The sequence below is a fragment of the Mus musculus genome, chromosome 9 (assembly GCF_000001635.26).
Source record: "Mus musculus strain C57BL/6J chromosome 9, GRCm38.p6 C57BL/6J".
Classification (NCBI taxonomy): domain Eukaryota; kingdom Metazoa; phylum Chordata; class Mammalia; order Rodentia; family Muridae; genus Mus; species Mus musculus.
The window spans coordinates 48467829-48484904 of NC_000075.6; the positions used below are offsets into that span (position 1 = coordinate 48467829).

General features: G+C 44.8%; 1 protein-coding gene across 4 annotated transcripts; it reads right to left on the bottom strand.

The window, feature by feature from the left end:
• Positions 1–683: 683 nt before the first annotated feature.
• Rexo2 (RNA exonuclease 2) lies at positions 684–12783 on the bottom strand. 4 transcript variants are annotated; one of them, NM_024233.4, is made up of 7 exons: positions 12579–12783; positions 11482–11565; positions 7292–7369; positions 6574–6685; positions 5204–5312; positions 3992–4045; positions 684–1118 (listed from the first exon to the last, which is right to left on the bottom strand). In NM_024233.4, the coding sequence occupies exons 1-7, from the start codon at positions 12723–12725 to the stop codon at positions 989–991; spliced, it is 714 nt and encodes a 237-aa protein (NP_077195.2). In that variant the 5' UTR covers positions 12726–12783; the 3' UTR covers positions 684–988. The 4 variants fall into 4 exon arrangements, with proteins under 4 accessions (NP_077195.2, NP_001344430.1, NP_001344432.1 ...); NM_001357501.2 differs by lacking the exon at positions 11482–11565; NM_001357503.1 differs by lacking the exons at positions 684–1118; positions 3992–4045; positions 5204–5312 and adding an exon at positions 6333–6542 and having other exon boundaries at positions 6633–6685.
• Between the last annotated feature and the right edge of the window lie 4293 nt (positions 12784–17076).

The window sequence follows — 17076 nt, forward strand, 5'->3', positions numbered from 1 at the left end:
GAACCTCTGAACCAGTAAGCCAGCCCCAGTTAAATGTTGTCCTTATAAGAGTTGCCTTGGTCATGGTGTCTCTTCACAGCAATGGAACTAAGACTAACTAACTACACAGTACACAAGAACCTGAATGAGGGTATAACTTGAGACCATCATAAAAGTCTTTCTGGTGGTTCTCGATAAGAGGCAGGCCACCCTTTCCCAATTCTGAATAGCCTTTAGGGGATGTCAGTCAGAATGGGGTGCCTGTCCAGCGGTTTTGACTAGCTAGATTGGGGACTTAACATATTCACACTGAAATCCCTTCTTGGCTACTCACCTAAGGGAACAGGCTAGTTTTGGTTCTCTAAACACAACACGGAAACTGCCTGGCACATATTCTCTAGCTAACAGAGGCTAGGGACCACCCCCTACATACCCCTGTGTGCTTACCTGAATTTCTTGTACGTGGTGGAGAGTGGTCTATCCCAGAGCTTGTTAGCTGGGTAATGATGAGCCCAAATCTTACAACCTAGCTCCTCCCCCTCCACTCTCACGGGTAAAGCAAAAGAAATTTAAGTTTACTCCCTGTTCGAAACACACGGTTTAGTTCATCAATGGCATTCTGAGTAATTTAAGCCTGAGCCACACTACTTAAAAAACACCTGTACCCAACAACTGTGTGATAAAGAGCAGAGGGTGCCGAAGGGTTGCATTTCAATAGAACTAGCTTTATTTATTATTCAAATAAAAGGAACCGGCCTATGAGCAAGTGCAGATATGGACTGAGGGGGTGGGTGTGGCCTGAAGCTTACAAAGGAGCCGCTGTCAGAACAGAAACAGCAGGTTAGAAGAAACGGAAGAGTGATGTCTGCTTGAGGAGTATGAAGATGCAAAGTTAACTGGAAAAAAGATTTTTTTTTCTTTAGAAAAGGTGCTGTGTCGAGCGATCAGCAGGAGAGAGAGACGCTAACGTGGCTTCTGAGAGCCAGGCTCTGCGGCTTGAGAACCGGCATCAACTCACAGGCTTCTCAGTTTCTCCATTTTCTATAATTTTCCTCTTCTTTTCGTCTGTCTTTTTCTTGAAGATGTTATTTCGGTAAAACTGAAGCTCTTTGATGCTTTCACTAATGTCATCCAGTGCCCTACAAGCAAACACACCACACTGAAAAGAAAAAAAAAAAATACCCCAAACCCCAGAGATGGAAAACCGAGACTTGTTCCAAGTCACCCAGGAGCCAGGCAGTGGCCTCGAGCTGGTGTGGAGAGGGGCCGGTGCGGCTTTGTTTTCTCTTTTAGAAGTAGATCAGAAATCCCCACACGGGTCCAGAGGACTGTGGCGCATGTCTCGGGTGGAGGGGATCGGTTAGCCACTCCCTCTCTAACGTCCTCTGCAAAGCGTTTACTAACTTAACCCGGTTCTGTGAATTCCTAAGAAGAGCCTGAACTACACATACACTATTTCTGCAATGGAACCAAACACATTCATGGAAAACTTCCCAGCAGCAGCCCAAGACCCAAAGTCTGGGAACCACTATGCAATAGTTAGGGGCGCCCCCAAGCAGAATCCACCTACATACCCACCACAGCTCCTGACTCAGTCATCCTAATGAACGCCAATTATCCAGATCATACAGTAGCTAGCCATAAAGGAGGCCCTGCCTCCTCTCTTGTGGTAATCTGTGCTAGGACCAGTGGCAGCCTGCCTCCACCTAACAGCCTTTCTTCTCCGACAATGTTGTTTCTCAGCCGTTGAAGCCTGAGAAATCAGGTAACCGTGACTATTAAAATGGCGTGCAAGCGAGTCAGTCCACAGTGGTGGGCTAAGGGCCTCTTCGAGAGAATTCACTGCACAAACATCAATGCTGGAGTTTTATGGCATTCACTTCTGTGACTAAGGCAGTAATCCACTTTCTTCCTAAGTCCTGTGTGTGTGTGTGTGTGTGTGTGTGTCTAGCAGAGGACTAAAACTCAAAAATATAGCTCCCTACCCCTAGCTGAAGAGCTATTGGCAAGTGATGGCTGCCAGAGGAGGGGGTCAATTTCCTTCAATGCCAGGGCCACCCATATTCTGGTGGATGATCCCACATCCATGCGTGACTCGGTAGGTTAAACAACAACAACAAAAGGAAGTTAGGTGTGGTGGTGTGCACCTTTAATCCCAGCACTCCAGAGTCTGAGGCAAGCAGAGCTCTTGAGTTTGAGGGCAGCCTGGTCTAAACGGTATATTCTAAAACAGCCAGAACTACACAGAGACCTAGTCTCAACCCACCCATACCCCCACAAAAAAGAAAAGAAACAAAACAGACATAAAGAGGGGGATACTTAAAGAATGTCTTAAGGAAGGGGGCGTAGTGATGGGAAGGGGGGAGCTACGGTAGATATGATTAAGATACATTGGAAATATGCATGATATTGTCAAAGAATAAATGTGAAATATTATTTGGAGATATAATTTCACATGTATGTATGTATGTATACATGTATGTATGCATGCATGCACATGTAGGAGAGAGGACAACCAAGGGTCTCACCCTCAGAAATGCCATCCAATTCTTGAGACAAGGGTCTCTCATTGGTCTGGAGCCCCGCAACTAGACTAGAGTGGCAGAGCACGGGACCCTCGGGGCCCTTCTCTGTCCCCTCAGCACTGAGAACAGAGCACACGCCACCTCGCCCAGCACTGTGACATGGGTTCTGGGGACTGCGCCTAGGTCTAAGTGCTTATGACGGTGAGGCAGGAGCTTCCCCAGCAGTACATCTCTTACACAGCAGTACATCTCTCAAACAGACCGGACGTCTCAAGCTGCTCGCAGAACCCACTGGGCAAAGCCTGGCCTAATCCTGACATAAGTTTATGTACAGGTATGAGTTGTGCCTTCTTGTGTGAGTAGCCACACTTCTTTGAAGAAACGTCTGCCCGTTATATTACAGAGGCAAGTCTTCTCCAAACCTACTTAGGGATATCATGATGGGGAACTGTAGGTGGTTATCAGCTTCCTAAACTGAAGCTGGTGAGATGGGCCGGCGGGGAAAGATACTTCTGCCAAGCTTGACAGCCCGAGTCCAACCCCCAGGCCTGACGCCTGCAAGCTGTCCTCTGTATCTTCACACATAAGAAAATCAATAAAATTGGGAAAAGCCGAAACTCCCAAACCTTCTCGTTTCTGATAAAGTGTCTTAGAGCTGGATTGGTTTGCTATCCTTTGGGTATACCCCTGTAAACACAGAAGGCCCTTCCAGCTCAGGGACTGGTCTTTCTGTGATGCCTCAAACTGTACACTACACAGTATCATCTAAGCAGATCTGTATTCAGTGTTATCAACTAAGTAAATCAGGAAACCAAATGCTTCCCTCAGACTGTCCAGTCAGACTGACCAGTCAGCTGTCCTTCCTAAGTGGCTGCAAATTTCAAAAGAAACGATATATGCAAGCACAGACACGCCAGAAAAGCACAAGTACCCAGAAGAGCTTCTTCCACTGTTCTAACGTCAGACGGCCACCTTTGTCTGCGTGTCCTCTGGGAGAAGGGGACCAACGGTGCCAGTTTCCACAAAGGACACAAACTGTCTCATCTTATTTCCAAACCAAGTTTTAAGAAAGTAACAGACTATGTGACAAAAAATAAAACAACAAAAACCAAAAAGTCAAAGACTGAGGACGAGAAGCCTGACCAGCAAGCTCGGGACTCAGTGTGACGAAGCTTTCCTTCGCCGGGCGGTGGTGGCGCACGCCTTTAATCCTAGCACTTGGGAGGCAGAGGCAGTGGACTTCTGAGTTCTAGGCCAGCTACAGAGTTCCAGGACAGCCAGGGCTACACAGAGAAAAAACAGGCTACCCTGTCTGGAAAAAACAAAAATAAATAAAGAAATGAAAAAGAAAGTTTTCCTTCTTCCACTACTCAGACTTATCCTTTGCCCAGGAAGGAAGAACGGAGTAGAGCGGTTCTTGTTTAGAAGTCGGAACTGGGGTTGAGCCTGTGTCACCCCGGCAGACCCTTGGTAGGTCCCAATCTTACCTGTGAGAAGCAGCCTTCTTCGGTGCAAATTCATAATCTTCTGGATACCAGCGTCTATACACAGTAAAAATGATAAACTCTCAAAGGCAGCCATCTCAAGCACACTAAGCAGTCACCTTCAAGTCACCGATCTACTGGTTTCTCTGGGTTTGAGACGGAGTCCCGGGGAGCTCAGGCTGGCCTCCATATCCTCAAGCTCCACCTCGCCCGGTTTAGGAGGGGCAGGGAATCGACTACACACTAAGCAAGCACTCAACCGACTGAGCTACATTTCCCAGCCTCTTCTGAGGGACTCACAATGGAGAAAGGCGTTTCCCCTCTTCACCCGAGATACTCTATTTAAACAAGCTTTTGTCAATGTAGAGGACTCCTAAGACTCTAACGCCAACCCAGCCCTCGCCACAATTTCTGTCCTACATATCTAACTACTGGGCATCTCCACCCGACCCACTAGACACTTCTAAGTTACTATACATAGGACTACACATCCTCCACTCCCATCCATGGGTGTGGCTCTTAGTCTCCCTCTCTCCTTTTCTTTAGAACACTCAGTCCCACCATCTACCAGCTGGAAACACTAACCCTATCTAATGCTTCTCTTTCGTCCCTCATCCAAGCATCAGGCAGAACTTCTTGCATGCTAGGCACACCTGTGCCTATGTGCTCTATGCCAGCACCCCTGTGCCTGTGTTGTCTTAGCTTTCAATTCCCGAGCACCCTCCCATCTCTGCTTGCATTCAGGAATGCTCGTTCCTCATTCAAACCTCTAAATCTCATTCAAAAGGCTGTGTGCCAGATAAAGCTTTCTGACTCCCCGTGCTGCTGCAGCCCATAAGCTCCTGCTGGCCCCCTCATAATCTGCATAAGCGCTCCCATTACACAGGTCCGCAGGCGGTTTATTTTTAAGGTGTTTTTTGCACCTCTGTCAACTCACTAGGCCCTGAGCTACTCAAAGAGTTTTCCACCTCTGTGTTCCCAATGGGCGGGCCAACGCATACACTCTCTGCTTTTAACGAAATCTGTGTGGAAGACTTGTGACATTTCTCCCAAGCCTCGCCACTCAGAATACATTCGGGCTCCTGGAAAAGAGACTGGAATGAGGAAGACAAACACCCACTCAGCGCCCTCTATTCTAGCTGATTATTTTCTACAAGTACTCCATTAAGACACGCTACACGAGGTAATGTAACGGATCCTAAATGCAGCCCTTACCTGCACAGCTCTTTAACAGTGCTCACATCAATTATCCTATAGTGAAGATGTTTCATGAACTGGGGCATGTGTTTGTCAAGAAACTTCTTATCTGCATGAACTGAGTTCCCTAGAAAGACAGGAAGCATACCGCGTCTGCGCATTTCTAACAGAATGATACAGACATTCATAGATCATACTGGAAATGGACGTTAACCGTTCCTAAAAAGCATCTCTGGATGTCTCCATGAGTCTGAGTACCTCAGGGTAGTTACCAATCCAGATTCCCAGCGGGTCCTCAGTCTAGTTTCACAAGAAACTCGAAAGCGGCCTCTCGTGGGCGGATGAGCGTCTAGCACTCCATACACTTAAAAGCGTTTAAGTCTGTTACTTTTCAAGTTCCTACCAGATGTGCAAACTTGTTCCCAGTGTCACAAAATCCACACTACTAACACTAAAAACTTTAACTGAATCATATATAGATAAACCTTTATTTTACATTCCAATATTTTTGACAAGTCACATCCACATTCATGCTTTCATACAGTAATTTCTATTTTAAACACTGGATTTTTAAATGAGAACTTTAAAATAGACATCAGCGGCATCAGCTAAGGAAAAAAAATTATACAATATGTTATGTGTAATGCCAAAACTTTTCCTTGTCTTTAAAATGTTAGTTGCCACATTAATTTACATATAGAAATGTAAACACACATACCCAACAGAACATTACCCTCCCTCTGACAATGTCAACCCTTTAAAAATCCTACTATAGTAGATCTGGTCACTTTAAAAAAATCAGTGTTACAAAAAAAGACAGGTGAATGACTTTAGACTAACCAACCAGAAACAAAATAACTGAATAAAATATATATAAGCAACGACTAACTTTGAGTTCAAAAACAGACACTTGAGGGCGCTTCAAATGTGGGTTGGGTACCACAGGTATTCTTAAATGGGATTATTTCCAATGCAATAATAATACTGTGTTATGTAAGAAAATGTCCTTACTCTTAGGAGCTGTTTGAGGGGGACATTAGGAAGGAGTATGGCAAAACTAGCAATTTGTTTTCAAATGTCCAAAAGCAGCCAGAAAAATATAAGGGGAATCCAAGGCGGCAGAGATTAATGATGACCAAATTCAACCTTTCTGTGCATCTGAAATTTTTTTTTCCATAATAAAAACATACGGGGGGGGGGTGATGCTGAGTTCATGTGTGTTTCTCAGATCGAGTTCCAAGCCATTGCACCGATATATAAAAGTGGACGAGCACTCCGAATCAGGTGAGTGGAAGGCAAGACCTCAGCTGGTCTCTCTGGGACTTCAGTTACTCGAACCACTACTATAGAAGACTATCTACGAGATAAGACATAGGATTGGATTTTACCTGCAAGTGGACAGAGCCCCGGAGGAGTCTGCTGTCGTACAAAGGACAGAAATTCATACTCTGCCTGCTGCAGTGTGACTGTGCTCTCCTTCACTGCCTTGGTAAGACCAGACTGCAAGAGAGAGTCCCCAGCCCCCCGTCACAAACACATGAAGTCAGTTTTCAAAGGCACCCAGAAAATGAAACTTCACTTCTAAAACGGGTAACTGTGAACCACAGCTGGACCCACTCTTGGGGGCTCAAGTTTGAACTGAAACTGCCATCTTTTACACCAATTTCGTGCCTTAAAGAAGCCGAACGGAATTAAGTTTTGTTCCTGATTCCTTAATATTACTTCCACAGTCAGAAAAGATGGCGCTCAGAGTCCAAGGATAGAACCTCTGGGAAGAAACAGCTCCCAACGAGCGGTAGTCCCCCTTCTCTGCGGGTCGAGGTCTAACCTTATCCAAAAGACTGACTTGAGTAACACTCAAAACTCCAGAATGCGTTCGCGACAGACTGAATGTAGAAGAGAGAAAAAAGAGGGTATTCAGGAGGAGGTAATCTCGGAGAGGTCCCAGAGTGAAAAGTGAATAAGCAAGCAGCCGCCCGGGCTTGCCTAAGCCACCGTCCTCTAACCCTTTTATAACACCGTCCACCAAGGGCGCAGTCAGATGTGGGGAGCGACAAGCTTGTGACCGATCCCCAAAGCAGCAATCCTGGCATTTGGTAATGTTACCTTCCCGTGATGCTCCTTGCACCAGTCTGACATGCTGTCCAGCAACTCGTCCGGCTGTTTGATAATCAGGTTGGGACCCTGTGGGTGGGGAGAGCCATTAGTCATCAAGAACCATCAGAAGCTCGCTCTCGGCACGGTGCTGCACACCTTCGACCACTGCACTTGAGAGGCTGAGTCGGGGCGAATACGGATCTCTTTGAATTTGAGGCCAGTCTGGTCTACATAGCAAGTTCCAAGCCAGCCAGAGCTCCAAAGTGAGACCCTGTCTCAGAAGAATCAACAGAAATAACCCTACTTTCAACTTGTGTTTACTTATGAGTGTACTGGGAGAGGGGCCTCTGTACACATGCATGTGAGCTCAGAGGACAACCTTCCTCTGTGGTGTTCTTCCTCAGGAGCCGTCCACCTGGGAACTAGGGCTTGCCAATTACGCTGGCTAGCAAGCCCCCAAAGAGTCACCTATTTCCACTTCCCTGGGACTGAGGTTGCAGATGCACACTGCCAGGCTGGCTTCTTATGTCGGTGTGATCTAACTCGGTCGGGGTTCTCTGCTTACACAGCAAGCATTGTACTGACTGACGCCATCACCTAGACATGTTTGTTGTTTTTAATACCCATTTATATTTGCACACGAAACACGAAGAAAATACAAACACTCTGAAGAAGATAAGGCTGTGGAGGAGGAGGACCAAATAAACACAACAGACTGCTATATGTGCACTGTGGATACACTTACCCTGTTATTTTCAGTAGTTTTATATTTTAAAAGGAAATGTTTTTACAGAAATAACTAGTAATACCTAAAGAAAAATGGTCCTTGAATTTTCAGTTCAATTTACTTATTTCTTTAAATTAAAAAAAAAAAAACTTTTTATTTTTAGTTATGTGTATTCTTGTCTGCCTGTGTACATGTATGCTGGTGTCCTTGGAGGCCACGGAGCACAGATGGATGGAGTTAGAGACAGCCAAGGAGCTGCCCAACATGGGTGCTGGGAACTGAACTCTGGTCCTCTGTAAGAGCAGTGTACTACCTTAACTACTGAGCCATCTCTCTAGCCCTTACATTTTATCTGTGTGTTCTCTCTCTCTCTCTCTCTCTCACACACACACACACACACACACACACACACACACACGAGCGTGGAAGTAAGAGAACAACTGTGAGAGTCACCTCTTCCATCTACCAAGCAGGTTCTGATACTAATCTCAGGTCATCAGTGTCAGAGGCAATGCTTCCGCCTACCGAGCCTGCTGGCCAGCCCTCTGGCCCGGGTGATGAAATTGTGAGTCTGTTACAGAGCCTAACACGTGGAATTTAGCAAATGATTTTTGTTTCACTTTAAAAAGCAAGGGTCACAAGAAAGTCTAACTTTCTTTATCATGCCCTAACAGAATGCAAGGAGTAAGGTGATAAACACACTGGTAAGGTGGTAAACTCACAGTCCAATCACTGAAATGAATGCAAGTTTATATAACCAACACATTTTATATTCTTTTTCTAAAATGTATTGATCTTACTTACTTATATGCAAGAATGTAAGTGTAACATATTCCTCTGTGCATGTGTGTGTGTGTGTGTGTGTGTGTGTGTGTGTGTGTGTGTGTGTTTGTGCGCGCGCAGGCCAGAAAACAACTTTTGAGAGCTGGTCCTCTCCTTCCACCACGTGGTTCCTAAGGATCAAATTCAAGTTGTCAGGCTTGGCAGCAAGAGCCTTTGCCTTTCCTGCTGAGCCACTATAGAGTAAACTCTACAGCTAGTCTAGAACTGTACTAAAATAGGCCACTTGTCTAAAACTGAATTGTAGCCAAATACAAAAACAGATGTCAACAATCTTGGTGGAGAAATAAAAGCTATGTCAAAAAAAAAAATTGAAGAACAGAAATCCATACTATAAATCACCTGACCTTTTCTAAACTGCCCTTTGGCAAACTAAGACTCCAAATGAAGTTTGCAAAACAGGATGCTTCTATCAGCAAACAACACTTTCCTCAGACTCTTCCATGAAAATAAAACATACTCCCCATGCAACTGACATCCCTTAAGTATTTTTCTTAATACCCTTATCCTCATCTGACTTAAGCCTTTGAACAAACACCCTATTCATGAGCAACTGTACGGACACACACCAAAGTTCCCCGAGTACATATCAACCAACTGATCCATTAGACCACATTTCAGGTCATCCACAGTCTAAAAGAAAAACACTTCTTTAGCCAAGAGTGAGCAGGGATGACAAAATAAAGACACTTGACCATTCATCACCAAAAATATCCCAAGTCAGAAAAACAAGTGTCCAAAGCGAAAGAAAGCTCGGGACTTGATTTATACAGGAAACTGTTGTAAGAAATATAATAGTCTCATGGTTCTCAACGAGATGATAAGCCTTGTTGCCACTACAAGACAGGAATTCACCTCTAAATGCTTGTTTGTTTTTTTGTTTAGGTTTTGCTGTTGTTGTTTTGAGACAGAGTCTCACTGTATAGCCCAAGATGACCTGGAACTTACTCTGTCAACCAGCCTAGACTCAAACTCACATTGACCACCCTGCTTCTGCCTTCTGAACTGCTGAGATGAAAAGTGTGTGACATCGTGCCCAGCTAAAAAATGCTTTCTCCAGGGAATGAAAAGTCCTTTTGCTTACCCAGGGAATAAAAAGACGTCCTAACTGTAAACGGGAAATGGCTGTGGCTCCAGTGTCCACTGAGCCTGCGCTCTGAAAACCTAATTTATTAACTAGACTCTTCTTTCCGCGGGCATACGTGCTCCATGTCTACAGGTTTTGTTGTTTCATTTGATTTCTATGCGTATGCATGTGTCTGGTCCGGTCAGGTCCTTTAGAGGTGGAGATTCAGGGGCTCGTGAGACCTGGGTATTAGGACACAGACTCTTGTCTTCATGAATGAGTAGTACATGCTTGAACTGCTGAGCCATCTCTCCACCCCCACTAGGTAGCCCTGAGTGCCCAGGAACTAGTCATATAGACCTCGCTGGTCTCAGACTCACAGAGATCCACCTGCCACTGCCTCCCAAGTGCTGGGATTAAAGACTCCTGCCACTAAGCCTGGCCTATTTTGTTCTTTAATGACTTCGAATATTGAGGATGGTATCAAGGTCAGGGATTTCATCTTTTAAAACGCTTCACGGGTGCTTAAACGCAAGTGCCAACAGGTCTATTCTATTTGTTCTGCTAAAGGTTTCAGTTAAAGGCAGCATTTAACAGAGTGATAAAAATCACCGTGAGCACACATTCTAAAAGTGTGTCTATAGATGTTCTAAAACCCTAACACAGAGGTGCAAGAACCACACAGTCTAGCTGAGAAGGCAACGGCCACCTGGGACAATGGGTGTCATCTGGGAGGAGTCACCCAGTTCAGACGGAAACGTCATTGGTCTGTAAGGAACGCATACGGATACTTTTTTTTTCCTTAACATTCCCTAACCAACATGGTGTAAACACTACTTTAAACACTACTTACACGCACCAACGTCGTATCAGGTATTCTATTGGGAGCACAAGAATGACACCAGGCAATCTAGAGGTGATTCAAAGTACATGAGAAATACTGCATCTCCTTCCAGGATACAGGGGAATGAGATTTAGGTATCTACAGAGGAATCCTGGAACCAACCCCTGATGGAGTGGTATAAGGGGGACTATATATGGAATTAAAGCCGAAGGTAGGACATAGAGATGGGAAACTCTGTCGGGGGACACCAAGCTTGATGAGGACCCAGCTGGCTGGATACTGGTGGGAACACTTGAGACTGCCTGTGTTTAGAGAGTAGTTTAACCAGCTTCCCCAATACCTAGCCAAATGCTCTTGAGCAAGTCCCCCAAATCTCTTGTAACCCAATATCTTCCGGTGGACAATGAACATCATTAACAGAGCCTATCTTATCATCATGAGGACTAAGAATACACGTGTAAACCCTGCAGAACTGTTGTAGCCTTGGGGGAGGGGGAGTTCTGTCAATTTCAACTGAAAACTTAATCCGGTTATGAAGTGGATTATGTTGGTTCCAATACCAACTCTAACATATTATATTACATTGTCCTAGTAATATAGCACTGGGCCTTAATCTACACAGACCTCAATCTGCTACGTTTTTCAGTGAGATCAGATGAAGGCACCTTTAGATCCCCAATGCCCTTTAAGTGGTATGAATGTATTTACACGGCATCACCTACTTCAGCCAAAATGTTAAGATCAGAGTCAGTTATCAGGCAGGCCATCTCAATAATCTGATCCTTCTCAATATCCAATCCTGTCATCTGTAAAACATAAATAAACAAGCATATAACAAACACATGAAACCACCTTTTGTTTTGTTTTGTTTTTGTTTTATTTTTTTGAGACAGGGTTTCTCTGTGTAGCCCTGGCTGTCCTGGAACTCACTCTGTAGACCAGGCTGGCCTCGAACTCAGAAATCCACCTGCCTCTGCCTCCCAAGTGCTAGGATTAAAGGCGTGCTGCCCAAGTTTACTTGACAGAGATTCCTTTGTGTGGACCCAGCTCACATTCTATGACCAGTAATGGTCTGGGCAGTACTCAGGGTATTAAGTTCTGAGTGCTCAGAGACTGCTAAAGGCACTTCCTGCGGGCGGGCCAGCTACTGTCAAACACATTTGTCCTGGGAACAGACTCAAAATAAGCAGGATGAAAACTTGACTACAGAAAAGTGAGCTCACGAACGTTACCTCTCGGAGGTTTACAATGGTTTCCGAAGTTTTCCCAACAACAACAACAACAAAAAAAGTTAACAAATGAACTCAGTTCGTAAGCAGAAAACTGGAGTTCAAGAGAGGCCTAGGTATGAATGCGTTAAAACTAAAATGGGTAACCTGAATCTTCCAATGGGGCCTCAATTTTCTCTTTTATGGAATGAGGGGTAAGGCTGAGTCATCTCCTGAGTCCTAGCTTAAGCAACCTAGTCTTTTAAGGCTAGGAGGTGGGGACGGAGCAGGGCTCAGAGTCGCTGCCCCAACTCTCACCCACGATCCTCAGAGTCACTAACGCGTAACACAAATTCACTTCTGGGTGGAGGTCGAGGCTAGGGAGAGGGGAGACACATGGACGGCTCCACCCAGATGGAAAGAAACCCCACAGTCCAGGGACAGTCCCAGACCCCGCAAAAACTCTTGACTCGGGGCTCCTGGGGCCGTGCTCACCTGTCGCACCTGACACCCAGATCCCTGCTGCTTCCCGGGACAGGGGAGTCCCTCGGTCCCACGCGCGAATCTGCGCTCGCCTCCCCGCACCCTCCTCGCCCCGGCCGCACTCTCACCTCCAGGTCCACCCAGACCATTCGCTGAGCCATGCTCTCCCCTGCCGCCATGGCTGCGCTACCTTCGCTGACACCTCGCGCCCCGAACTGCCCGCGCCTGCCACCCACGCCCCGCAACAGCCTGGCGCCCAGGGATACGCCTAGCATCACCCGGCACGAGCCGCCACGGCCCCAGCCCCGCCGGCCCAGCGCGCGCAGGCGCCACAGTCGCTAAACGTCGCAAACCCACGGGGAGGTGCCGGGAGAAGACTACAAGCCCCGGCATGCGAGGCGTCGGCTCGCCCTCCACAGCTACTCTCGGCTGCCGAAAGGGCTGATGGGAGTAGGAGTCCTTGGTCCAGCCTCCTGCTCCCCTCCCCCGCCACGTGTTTTCGGATGTTAAGGGACTTGCTAGTATTTCACCGCTAAAGTTTGTCTGTTTCCAGGAGATATCATTCCTGAGTTTTTATTAGTTCTAAGCTGCGAAGTTGAAGAGGCTTTACTTTGAAAAATATGGTTATATGTTTAAGAATTGTTTTAAATCTACCTTTTCCTTACTGCTACCTCCCTCAGTTTTTCTTTTTTTTTTTTTTTTTACCTGCCCCTCCCTTCCGCGTATTGAGTATATTTCTTATTTACTTGGAATCCGAGTGACGTGCTCTTTTGAGCTACAAGGCCAATTCCGCCATCACCGTTTAGGAGTCCTTAAATGGTCTCTTTTCTGAAAGATGACTTCGCACATATCAGGTGTTCCATAAATGTTCCTTTCCCATTATTGGCAGAAGCCTTGTCTCGTTTTCTAGGATGCCAGGACGTGTAGGCTGTGTTTCGGTTGTTAGATCGTATACTATTCTACCTTTTGCAGCCCACTAAAGAGAGTTGGAATAGCTCTGCCTGCTCTGTCCTGCGCTCTGCCTTTGCCGATCGCTCTGGTTTTAATAGACGGGTCCTTAATCTCCCACAATAGATACGGTTTTCATCACCTACGCTCGAAGGGGCCTCTGCGGAGATCTTATATTTTAGCTCAGTAGCAAACGCCTCTGCAAAGGGCAATTTTGTCACAAACGTGCTCAGTCTTGAATCACATACTCTGTGTCTTTTTCTGAAAGCTGTGTTGCCAGTAATTACAGAGCTTGTGGTTGGTGGCATAGTTATTCCTACCCGGTGAGCTGGTTTTGTGAGACAAACATTGTTGCCTAATCAAAGCTTTAAGGATGCTGCAACCTACAAGTGGATTTCAGCTACTCCACCGGTGACCTGCCAAGCTTGGCCAGAGAAACGGAAAAAATCATGGAAACGGGTGTCAAATTACATGTTCAATTTTACTGCAGAATGGGTATGTATATTATAACGGCATTACCTAGTAGAACATACTGTTAAGTTTGTAATCATTTGTGGCCCTACTCATAGGAAGGAGAACTCTATTGTAGCATTGAAACTTTTTTTTTAAGACAAAGAGACACACTACAGAACCCAAGCTGGCCTGGAATTCTGCCTCCCAAGTACTAGGATTAAAAGTGTGCAACACCACACCTGGCTATATAGGAATTTGAATCCGCTGGGCTTATTCTCAGTATTACTTCTTTACATTTTGAAAGGATAACATCCTTAGGCTGGAGAGATGGCTCAAAGGTTAAGTAAGAGTACTTGCTGCTCTTGCAGGGGATTGAACTTCAGCTCCGAGGGATTGTGTTGCCCTCTTCAAACCTTAGTGGGCACCAGTAAACACACATACACACACGTACACACACATACACACTGCACAAATAGAGATCTTTTTTTTATTACACCTTTGGTGGTGGTATTTAACAATTTATATCCTGAAAAACCACACCCATGATTTTTTTTTAACAATGAATGGTTACATTTAACAATGAAAAATTATAGCTATGTAAATAGCCACAGGGAACCCTATCTCAAAAATAAACAGAAACTATGTGTGGGAGTTTTAGAACCTTTCACGTTTATTCAGCTAAGGTAATGTGTTCTGTTACAATGATAAGTACAGATTTAGTGTTCTTACCATAAATAAAACAGTTATTTTCCCTAAATTCTAAAGAAATTGCAAAACAGAAAATGGTAAAAGAAACTAGATATAGATTTATGCACAGTTTTGCCAAAACAAAGAGTGTGAGTAAGTGTGCTAATGTCTTCCCACCATATCTATGACCATTTTAGACTTGCAGAAAGCAGCTGTGTGACAAAGGCTAGAATATTGTGACTTTAGCTGAGACACGTCCTTTCCTGGGGAGGAGGAGTCATGACCTATAAGTTGTACCCACTGTCTCTGTTTTCTGCTACAGAAACAGTTTTGGTTTCCGTCTGGTTTATATTTGGTTGTTTGAAACAGGGTCTCACTCATGCAGTGCAGGCTGACCTCAAACCCGTGACAGTCTTCCTACCTTCCAAGTTTAGGGATTAGTTATGATATAACATGTTTGGCTCTAGAATTTTTTTAAATTAATATTTCCCCCACATCCATTATTAAATAAAATAAGCCTTTAAAAAAAAAAGAAAGTATCCTCAGAGCACATCTGTATATGTGGCCACTGAGGTTTTTATGAAATCTGAACTGCATTTATGTCAACTCAGTTTACAAACACATACCAAGTACTTAGCTTGTACAGAGCACTCTACCATGAAGCTTTGGGATTTGGATCTGGAAGTCCGTCAAAGGCCAGAGTGTTGTAAGGATTGGCCCCATCATCGTGTTGACAGCTTGTGAAAACTTTGAAAGGTAGGGCCTCGTGACAGGTCTTCCAGTCATTAGATGCATGCTCTTGAAGGGGGACTGTGATCCTCCACTCCTCCCTCCCTCCTGCCCTGTTTCGTCGCAGCCATCGAGTCTGTAGAGCTTGGCTCCATTGCATACTCCCTGCCAATATGCACCACCCTACCACAGGCCCAACAGCAGTGACTCCGCCTGACCATAGACTTAAACCTCTAAAACCCAAGTGCCTAAAAGAAGTCGTTCTTCACCACTGGTTGATTGTCTTTGGTGATTTGTTACTCTAATGGGAAACCAACACAAATGCTAAAGATCCTACCAACTTACCAAGTGTGATGGTTTGTATATTCTTGGACCAGGGAGTGGCACCATTTGGAGGTGTGACCTGGTTGGAATAGGTGTGTCACTGTGGGTGTGGGCTTAAGATCCTCACCCTAGTTGCCTGGAAGTCAGTCTTCCACTAGCAGCTTTTGGATGAAGATGTAGAACTCTCAGCTCTGCCTGCGCCATGCCTGTTCCCATCTTGATGATAATGGACTGAACCTCTGAACCAGTAAACCAGCCCCAATTAAATGTTGACCTTAATAAGAGTAGTTTTGGCAAAGTTAGTTAATGCTCATTATACAGGACACAGGAAATACTCAACATATTAAAGTAGGGGTTCATGTGTTTGTTTGCTTTTAAGGGTTTTGGAGAGGTTGTTGGAGAGCCAGGTTATGTCAGCCCACAGTTCAGTAAATAATACAGCCCTTCCTGGCAGGGAGGTCCTGGTGTCAGGAGCTTGAGGCAGCTGCTCAAGTTGTATGCAAACTCAGAAAGCAGAGACTGGTGAATCTAATGTGGTTTGAAGTTCTAAAATTTGGGCACATTATTTTGTATTTGGAACTTTTTCTTTGATAGGGAAGGAAGTGACTACTTTCCCATCTGTGAAACATGTTAGTAAGGAGATAATGGAACAAATGGGGGGAAAAAAGCCTGTCTTCGCCACCGAGTTATCACACCCCCATCCCCATTTCTGAGGCAAAGAACATTATGCTTGTTTGTTTTTCTAAAGGACAGTGTAATGTACACTGATGTCAAGATAAAGCAAGATAATAAGGCATGTAAAGATTTTTTTTAATTATACAAATTTGCTGAAGGCATTTTTTGCCAGATACACAAAAATTGCATTCAAAGAATCACAACTCTGGGCTGGAGAAATGGCTCAGCGGTTAAGTGCACTGACTGCTCTTCTGAAGTTCCTGAGTTCAAATCCCAGCAACCACATGGTGGCTCACAACCATCTGTAATGGAACCCAATGCCCTCTTCTGGTGTGTCTGAAGACAGCAACAGTGTACTCACATACATAAAATAAATAAACCTTTTTAAAAAAATCACAACTCAAGACATCTTGATTATGCTGTTAAGCACAAAATGACCATATATGCAAGAGAGGTGAGATGAGAACAAAGAAATGTTGGAATGCCACTCAACTAATAACGTGATTACATGCTGGAAAATGGTAAGTAAGGAGCAGGCTAGAAGACACAAGAATGGGTGTGGTATGTCTCAATAGAGACATTTTTTGGTTTTGAACCATGTATATTCTTTGTTCTAAGGGATTAAAAACTTTAAACACATACAAGTAGTCTTTTTAAAATGGAGTATCAATACATCTTTGTATATCAAAATCAGAATTAACAAATATGTTACAATGACTCCTATTTTGCATTTCACTTACCGGGACTCAAACAGCAATAGTTGCCTACGTAGCTAGAATCTTACAACCATTTAAGAGGAAAAATACTGAA